The sequence below is a fragment of the Sardina pilchardus genome, chromosome 13 (assembly GCF_963854185.1).
Source record: "Sardina pilchardus chromosome 13, fSarPil1.1, whole genome shotgun sequence".
Lineage (NCBI taxonomy): Eukaryota > Metazoa > Chordata > Actinopteri > Clupeiformes > Clupeidae > Sardina > Sardina pilchardus.
In genome coordinates this window covers 31202637-31212158 of record NC_085006.1, presented here as the reverse complement: position 1 = coordinate 31212158, position 9522 = coordinate 31202637, and the positions used below count along the sequence as shown (strand labels likewise).

The window sequence follows — 9522 nt, the reverse complement described above, 5'->3', positions numbered from 1 at the left end:
GTGTGTGTGTGTGTGTGTGTGTGTGTGTGTGTGTGTGTGTGTGTGTGTGTGTGTGTGTGTGTGTGAACCTTGCTATCTCTTGTTACACCCAATCATATGTAAATCTGTAAATCTTATGTATGTCCTTTTCATACCCTTTCTTTTGTCTACTGTTTGCATGTTACCCCTTTGGTAATGGCAGTGCCATAGAATGTGTGCCATCTGTCTCCTCCATCATGCTTAGTTCGCCCTAGCATGAGCACAACTCCTTTCACCAGCATGGAATCCGAAGGCAGTGATCTGAAAAGGGCATTCTTAAAACGCCTTATAATGCCTGTTCAACCCACGTTGCCAGCCCATGTGTTCATTTGGCAGCGATAACATATTTCCACCAAGTATTTATTCTCCTAGTTACATCTACGACACTGGTTTCCACGCCCGTAAAGTTGCAAGTCTACACCCCACGTCCTTCGCTTGCACGGAAAGTTACAACTGAATGAGGCGACTATACACTTCCGCAGTTCCGCATGGCATATGAGAGGGTCGAATCGAATGCCTGTAGTATGTATTTCGAGTAATACGTTCTCCTCCCGTGTTGTCTCCTATTTCTCACATTTGAGTGACAGAAGCACAACTGGCATCAAGCGTACGTATGAATGGGGCTTCTGGTCACGGTGAAGCTTGCCGATTATCAAGCGCGATACGTCATTGCGATCTGCAGGGATTGGCTGAATTCTTTCCCTTTTTCTCAGTTTTTGCGAACCCGGCTGGTCTTCGCCTCCGGAACAGCGGGAACCCAACACTATCGTCAGGTAAACTGTTTTTATCTGCTCTTATTTTATGGATGTTGGGGTTGGGATGAATAAGAATTAAACTGATGGCGGGTTCGCGGCGTTCTTGGTTGGAGACCATGTAATGGCATTAGTATTTCGTGACTGCGTGCTCGTGTGAATCCTTCATTTGATGCCTGCCTTATCTAAAGGAATGCCGCAGTTAACAATTAAGGCGCGAGGACCACCTTTCACTTTTTCAGTTGTGTTTGCCAAGGATTCCTACCCGTAATGCTCGCATAACGAGGAAAACCATAACCTCCGGTAGATCCACCTTAACATTCCGTCCATGTCACAACTTCAAATCCGGTGAAGTGCCCTTCAGATGTTCTACCTTGAGCCCGAGCTACAGTTCGTGAAACAGACGTGCGTGACACTGTCGGGGGAAAGAGAATTGAATCTCGGAGGGGTTTTTTGCAGTGCACCGCCCAGCTCATTGTAGTGAAGAAGCGATTGTGAATCACACAAGCCCCTTTATACTGGGCGGTAAGGGAGCGTTTGCCGCTTTCAAATGCATGTCATGATCTGACTGGGAAATATGTCGCTGGCGATGCGTCGTTCTTGACTGTCTGAATTGCTCTGGCTAATTTGTGATTCTTTATTGGTTCCATTTTAGGGTGATCCCTACGGGACTCAGAGACCCCAACACTCCGGAGGAATGGTCGCAATATAACGGTGTTTGGAGATACGCTCTGGTGGAGATTGTATTCACAGCATTTCCCCCTGTCATTCTCGGAATACACACTTTATCTGTGAAAAGCGTGCTCAATGAGTGCCAGGACATCCGAGAATTTGGCGCTTTCCATACCTCCCTGCACCTTCAACGGGACTGCCCAAAACAATGGCACCTGCATCGAGCAAATGGACCAGCTGTTCCAGTCGTTCTCTTCAACCGCCGTGCTGTTCGTGCTCATCGCGTTGATCATTGGAATCATATTTATATCGCTGGTCACCTTTCACTTTCACAAAAGCAAGATGAAAAAGCGCAAGATCCAGAAGGCACAGGAGGAGTACGAACGCGACAACTGCAGCCCCAAAACCGTCAAAGGGAAACCGGTGGTCCGGCCGTGCATCATGGTGAGACCGGGTAAGCGGCCGCCCGCCGCAGTCCGGAGGAGCGAAGCGAGCACACCGTCTCAGGAAGACTCCAGCGTTACACCCATCCCGGAGAACGAGTCCAAAGCGAACACACGGCACACGGGGCAGGCAAATGACCAGAACTTGCTGGAATCTGTCGCGGTATCTTGATAATGCAATACGACGAGGCATTTAAGGAACAATGTAAATAGATACCGTGTATTCATACTATTATATTACATAGGGGTTAAATAGATTCTACAATTCTACAAGCATGAACAATGATAAGTCTTCATTATAGCTTCAGCAGGAGCGCGAAGCAACCACTAAGAGCGGTAAATTACTTTATACAGAGCGAACAATCTGCCTCTGGATCTTTGACGGTTTTTTGACGTCCGTTCCTGGGGGACTTTACCGGCCTACAGCTCGCTGGAACGGAGGACCATCTACAGGCAAATGGAATTAACTGTAATATAGTGATAAAGTCAGTTACTTGGAAATGTGCTATTTCTTTCTTTTTCCTGCCGGCGAAGTATTGTGATGGGCGCGGGAGAGTCGGGCAGAGACGCAGGAGAGGGCCGGGCGCGTTGTACATCTTGTATAGTAGACCGCCGCTGTCCAGTTCTGAAGTGCTGAAATCGAGGAGGCGACGCGGACCAATGTTCTTCTCCCCGTTAGAACTCCCGTTAGTCGCGGATTTTCTTTTGTAGACCCCCTTCTCCTGAGTTCATGGTAAACCAGTCAACGTTAAGTGTTTCCGTAGAGCATAATTATTTCGTTAAGCTAGCTTATAGCCTAGTAGTGCGAGAGTTAAACCTGGCCATTTTAAGTACTTTTAACTAAGCGCTATCCCTGCCGTATTAACCTGGCCTAGACATATACGTAATTTTATACCCAGCTAAATCCTTTCCCGAGACTGTTAACGTGAAACTGCAGCTACTAGTGGTTGTATACCCCTGTTTTGGTCACGGTGCTGTATAGTGATATTTATGTACTACTAGCCTACTAAAGCATTTCAGTTTAGTCATAATGCAGCGCAGAGTCAGTTTAATGCTTTTATTTCGCTCTTTAATATTCCTTCGTTATTTTTGCTCATATTTGCCTTTAGATAAATATATAGGCTAAACAATTATTCTTTCTTGATAATTTATTTAAATCATAAGATTAAAAAAGTGTAATTCATGATGATCTACAATAAATGAGAACTAATTTTAAAACTGGTGTGTGCATTTCCTTGACAGAGTGTTGTTAGGGCAATGAGTGACGTACATGAGAAACACGTAGGCCTCTTAAACAGACCACGCTAAATATGTGTCTCTTATTTGGGACACAGGGCAGTCCTGTTGTATACAGTAAGCTAATTCAACAAACAATTCCTCAATATATTCCAGAAATGATATTTTGCAACATCTCCAACAGGAACGTGGGGAAATAGATGTAGTTGAGGACAGGTCACATCTGGGTGTGCTATTTGTGATCCTTCAGAGAGGTGGGGTGGGCTGCTGGGAGCTCACCTGAATTCATTTTAATACACCCTGATGAAATGAGCTGCTAATTTTACACACTCTCACCGGGGCAATGGAATGTCTGAATTTATATCCAGCCTGTGTCACATTGATTAGCCCATATCTACACGCTGGAGCGCTGCAGGAGAACACACACACACACACACACACGCACGCACGCACGCACGCACACACACACACACACACTCACACACACACACACACACACACACACACACACACACACACGCACATGCACACGCACACGCACACGCACACGCACACGCACACACACACACACACACACACACACACACACACACACACACCGAGCCCTGAACCAGCTAAATACACACTATTAAACCATTGTCCTTTTGAAAATGGGTTGACAGTTTTCCACAGAAATGGATTAGCCTGAGCATTTCCTCTGGAATGGTTTATTATATGGGTGTTTGTGGTGGTAATGAATCATTTGTATACAAACACACACACACACACACACACACACACACACACACACACACACACAGAGGCACACACACATCAAGGCGTCATTTCAATTTTCTTCCAAAGCAGACAGTGCTATTTATGCAAATCTTGTTGGATGCTGTGAGGAGGATGTGATTGTCGGTTAGCACGGGGTGAAGGCTGGGCCATGGCATCTTGTCCATGCTGTTCGCTGTCCTTGCCTTTGAGTTATGCTTGGTGTCTTAGCTTCCCCATTGAAGCTAATCCAATTATCCTCCCCAAACACCGCAATGATCCAGCTCCTGTCTCTCTCAAAAGGCTAATTGTTTGATATATACTATGACCCACAGTTTGGCAAAGGGAGAAGAAAACATTCACTATAGAGGCAGACAGCCTCTCTCTCTCTCTTTCTCTGTATTTGTCTTTCGTTTTTCTTTCTCTGTACCTTCTTAAAACGTATTTGCGTGTTCTGCATGGAAATGAATGAAGGACCTGGTTAACTAACCCAAGTTCTAATGGGTTTCCTGAGGGAGGTAGTGAGCAGCTAATGCTTTTTCTCTGCGCTGTGGTGTGGTGTGCTGTGCTGTGCTGTGCTGTGCTGTGCTGTGCTGTGCTGTGCCCTGCATACCTTCCCTCAGTCCATTTACAGATGCTGGAGGTAGAAGAGGAGGAGGAGGAAGAAGAGGAGGGGGAGGAGGAGGAGGAAGAAGAGGAGGGGGAGGAGGAGGAGGAGGAGGAGGAGGAGCTTCCACAGCTTCTCACCACACGTCTTGCCAGCACGTGTGGTGAGACCAACGGTCTCTTGTCCTCCTTCTTTTTATCATCTGCATCTCTTTTTTTCTGTCCTCTTTCTGTCTTCATCTCCCTCTCAGTCTCTCCATCCCTCCCTCCTGCACCGCCGGCTCCATCTAAACGCCAGCGTCAACGTTAACAGCCATACATTAAAACCGAGGGGTGTGAAGAGGGCTCTTCTCGCCCAGGCGCCCACTCCTCGCACTCCTGAGGCATTGGCGCACGCCGTGGGAAGTGCATCTTAAAGCTGCCTACTCTTCACCAGGGGTGCATGATTCAGACAAATAAGCATGGGAGGACATGAATAAACTAGAGCAAGAGCTCAGCACAGGGGCCTGTTGGTCTACATCACAGAGAATGGTTGTGAGGAGTGTATGGAGATGTATAGTATATGTGCGGGATGCTGTAAGGAGGAGAGCACTGTAAAGGGATCCGGAGACATCCCAGGCAGTATGGTATACATTTAACCTATAGGTCCTGACATGGTCCAGAGTGATGTCCTCGGTGCTACATGTGTTATGCACATATAACATATGAAACATATTATGAAACATTGACGTGTCTACCTCTGTTGTAGTTCAGCCATTTCACCTCACTGGATTGGGCCCAGGTATTCAGATGGCCATTTTGTGACCATATCATCCACATATCAGTTGATCTCCAGCACACAGAACTGATGGTAGATATTCTCTGAACTGTAGACATAGTAGCCACGTGGTCAGCATAAATCAGGACGATACGTCCCACGTCCCCCCCCCCCCCCCCCCCCCAAATAATACCTTATATCAATCAGTGGTGATGCAGATGAGAGGAGCAACTCCAACCCTGCGGATGCAGCACACAAACAAAGGCTCAGTGCGGGGATTAGAACCCTGATAACGCTAGATCCAGGATTAATCCCCTCACACCGACACAATGCCCAGTTCTTCATCTGCTACAGACCTCAATATTTTGGGGATTCTGTCAAAGTGGCTCATATACAAGTTTGCTTTTACAACCATACGTTATCCAGACACACTAATTCTATTCTGAAGAGCACAGTATGGTCTAAGGTATGATAGATACCGATCGCAGAGATGGTGGGCTCAGTGCAATAAATCATGGGAATAACTTCACCAGGACACTCTTAGTGAAGACAAGCAAATACTGTTCCTGATTATTTGGTATATTACAACACAAATGGCAGTCAATAGTAACCTGCTTATAGAATGCAGACTGAAGTGACGTGAGAGGTGGAGTGTTTCCTGGTGACATTATACCCAAATCAATAGAAGCACTGGAACAGCGTTGTGTAATTGAGCGTGCACAGATCCCGTCCTGCGCATCTTTGTTTGTATGGACGGCCATCGTAATTGCTCAGTGCAGACGGAGAGTATTTCAGCTGACTGTAATGGAGGAGCCGCAGAATGGTCGCCCTCTTCTCCCTGGTGGGGTTTCTTTTTGCTTCTTTAATGCCTTTTCAATTGCAGGGGGTGGTTGATCAGCGGCTCCACCTCAGAGCAGAGCACAAGTGATGAGGGGCCTAATTCCCGGCTGGCCATTGATCAGCGGCTCCACCTCAGAGCAGAGCACACGTGATACGGGGCCTAACTGACGGCTGGCCACTGATCAGTTGAGTTGTGCCAGCTCTGCTGTCTGCCAGCAGTTGCTCCGATAAGGGACGCTCCTGACGGCGGATTTCATGTTTCCTCGCCTCCAGCAGCTGTCCAGATGTGACGTGAGGTGAGCTGAGCTCGGTCCACCACGTCCAGGAGATACGGGCCGGCCCCCATGACTAACCGCAGACAAAATGAGCGACCGCGACACAAAATGGTGAAAAATCTTAAGCTGCTGTCCCCTCCCTCCCTCGCTCGCTCGCTCGCTCGCTCCCTCCTGTGCGGAAAGCCTTCTTAGCCGCCACAGCCCCTGCGTTGGCCCCTCATTGAGGTGGCAGATGTAAGCTGCCTTGGGTGGGTTCCACGGCCACTATCATATAATTGCATCTGGAGGGGGCAGTGTGTGTGTGTGTGTGTGTGTGTGTGTGTGTGTGTGTGTGTGTGTGTGTGTGTGTGTGTGTGTGTGTGTGTGCGTGTGTGTCGGGGAGAGAGCGCCACAGCCAAGCCCCACCGGCACACCCACGCCTCCCACAGCACAAATGGCTCCTCGTCCTGGAGGAGACACAAGTGCCTTTCCTGCTGCGCTGATACTGAGAGGGGGGGGGGGGGCAGAGAGAGAGAGAGAGAGGGGGGGGGGGCAGAGAGAGAGAGAGAGAGGGGGGGAGAGAGAGATAAAAAGAGAAGGGGAGACAAAAAGAGAGAGAGAAGGAGAGAGAGAAAGAGAAGGAGAGATAAAAAGAGAGGGGGAGACAAAAAGAGAGAGATAGAGAGGGAGAGAGACAGAGAGAGGGGAGAGAGAGAAAGAGAGGTAGAAAGAGACTCGTTTTGGGTGAAAGGCAGGCCACGCTGTTCAGATGCAAGAGAGAAAGATTAACATGCAGCACAACACACAGGCTCATTTTTCTGCCTTTTCCACGAGTCTCTGAGATTCCATTAGCTTTTTTTCTTTCTTTTTATTTGATATACACTATCGGCAAGACGCATCTTGCTACACAACACCAGGCTCTGGGATTGTTTCAGACTTTATAGTGTTATGGGCCAAAAGGTATGAAAACATTTCTGCTTACTGCAACTCTTTCACTTTCTGTCCTTCACGTGTTAAGGTCGAACAAGGGTTGCTCGTGGTGACTGACCGAATCACTGTTGTTCTCTCCTTATTTGCAGTGTTTGATATAAAAGGAACCTTGACATCAGCGGTCTTTTGGGAAAATAACATGAGGCTGCATCTGCAGTTGAAAGGGCTATCATTTCAGCATTGCACTCTGAAACAACGCGTAATAGCCATGTTTTCAGTCATGGTGCCATGTTTGATCTCAGGATAAAAGGAAGATGCTTCAGCGTTTGTTCGTTTGTTTGGGGGTTTTTTTCATGTGGGAGTCAATGGCCTGCTGAAAGCCCCCTCTGAGCCATCAGCACCTCCTCACTGCCGGCTCCTCCACACTCCTCTAATCAAACGGCACCAGAGGGAGCGTGCCTCCACCTCCAACAGGACAAGATCCCCCGTTGTTCAGGCTTTGGGAGACACACAGAGGGAGCGCAGCTTCATATCACAACAACAGCGACAGGCATTGTAACCTGTAATTGGTTCTCTGGTGAGAAGGCCGGGGTAGCCTCTGTGGCTAATGCAGGGGACATAAACAGTTCCGGAACACTGGGAACACTGGAGTCTTCCAATTAAATGGCCCAGTGTTCCGTCTCTGAGAACACCCCAGACCGGGGGGGGGGGGGGGGACCGGGGGGGGTGATCCAAAATAAGCCAGATCTGGGACGAGCCTGTTTCAGAGTTGGCAGCCTCCAGGGGTGTAAGCTGTAAGATGATTCAACGCTCCCTACATAAATCACACACCTCTCCGAGGTACCCAGGGTGCGACGCCAAGGACGACGCGCCCTTTTGAACTCTGCTCTTTACGGATCTCCACGGGGGGGGGGGGGGGGGGGGGGGGTGGTTGTGTTAGAGCGTTTGTGACAGGAGAGGAGGGGGGAGTGGAACCCCTCCAGAGACCTGACCCCAATGCTGAATGACACAACATGGCTGTATATGCTGAGGGCAGGTATTCAATAATGAAACATTTTCAGCTTGAAGAAGACTATAGATGTGTGTGTGTGTGTGTGTGTGTGTGTGTGTTATGTTGCTATCATTCTTGTAAGTAGCAAACAGGTGGAATGCATGATGTTTATTTACCACTAGCAACAGTGCTCAGCTGTGTCTCTACATCACTGGGAGAATTTTGTGACAATTTTATTTGGTAAAGGTATGCTATCATTATCAAGAGGAATTATGAAACAAAAGTGGTGTACTATAGCACAGGTTGATAATGGAAACAGTTTTTCATTTCACAGTTTGAAACGCACTCCTCTGAACAGATCAGTTAGGTTTTTAATTTGATTCAAAATAAGTAAATGAGAAGCAATCCCTATGTAACCACTATCAAAACACAACGCAGGCTGTTCTCTCTCTGCCGTAATTAACTTTGTGCATTCCACTCATAGAGTGTAAGCCAGTTTAGTCTTAAAAAATATTTTGCTTCTCTGGCTCCCAGCACCATTAATTCCCAATTAAGAGCTCCTTGAGGTAAATCGATACATCATGTGGACAGACGTGCATATAGGAATAGCATGAGTGCTTTAAATGAATCACAGTGTGCAGTAATGCAGCCACGGCGCTATACTGGTCCCCTTACACGTCCCAGAGACGAGAAGCTACTTAATTGTGCACTAATCCATTCCCCTGACTGTCTCTTTCCTTCAGGTGATTAATTGCTACATCATTTGTGCTGTGATTGTCTAAATGGCCAAAGTGACCTCAATTATCATCTCAACTGTTGAGGCCTTTGGGCTGATTTATTCAGCGGCTGCTGCGGCGGTGAGATCGGCGCCTGATCATCCGTCTTGTCCACTTCAGCCGGCCCCTGCGCCGGACGCAGCAAGGCCACGGTGGCCTCATATTTTCTCGCTTTTCATTATTTCCCAGGATCCTTTGCTTCACACTCCAGCTCTGCGAAGTGGTGGTGGTGATGGTGGTGGTGGTGATGGTGGAGGTGGTGGGTGGTGCGGTAAGGGAGCCAGAACAGATGCTCCATACATAACTGGCCGAGACAGAGAGATCCTAGCACATGTGTCCCCTCTGGTCTGTCCGGGGGGCCACACACCATTAACCCATACCACATAGCATCCCATTCATTTAACCCATACCACATAGCATCCCATTCACTTAGCCCATACCACATAGCATCCCATTCCTTTAACCCATACCACATAGCATCCCATTCACTTAGC

General features: G+C 48.0%; 1 protein-coding gene across 2 annotated transcripts; it reads left to right on the top strand.

Moving 5' to 3' along the window:
* Positions 1–492: 492 nt before the first annotated feature.
* Positions 493–3087, top strand: si:dkey-35i13.1 (uncharacterized protein C11orf87 homolog). 2 transcript variants are annotated; one of them, XM_062553385.1, is made up of 2 exons: positions 493–791; positions 1426–3087. In XM_062553385.1, the coding sequence occupies exon 2, from the start codon at positions 1578–1580 to the stop codon at positions 2055–2057; it is 480 nt and encodes a 159-aa protein (XP_062409369.1). In that variant the 5' UTR covers positions 493–791; positions 1426–1577; the 3' UTR covers positions 2058–3087. The 2 variants fall into 2 exon arrangements, with proteins under 2 accessions (XP_062409369.1, XP_062409370.1); XM_062553386.1 differs by lacking the exon at positions 493–791 and adding an exon at positions 1038–1295.
* Positions 3088–9522: the final 6435 nt, after the last annotated feature.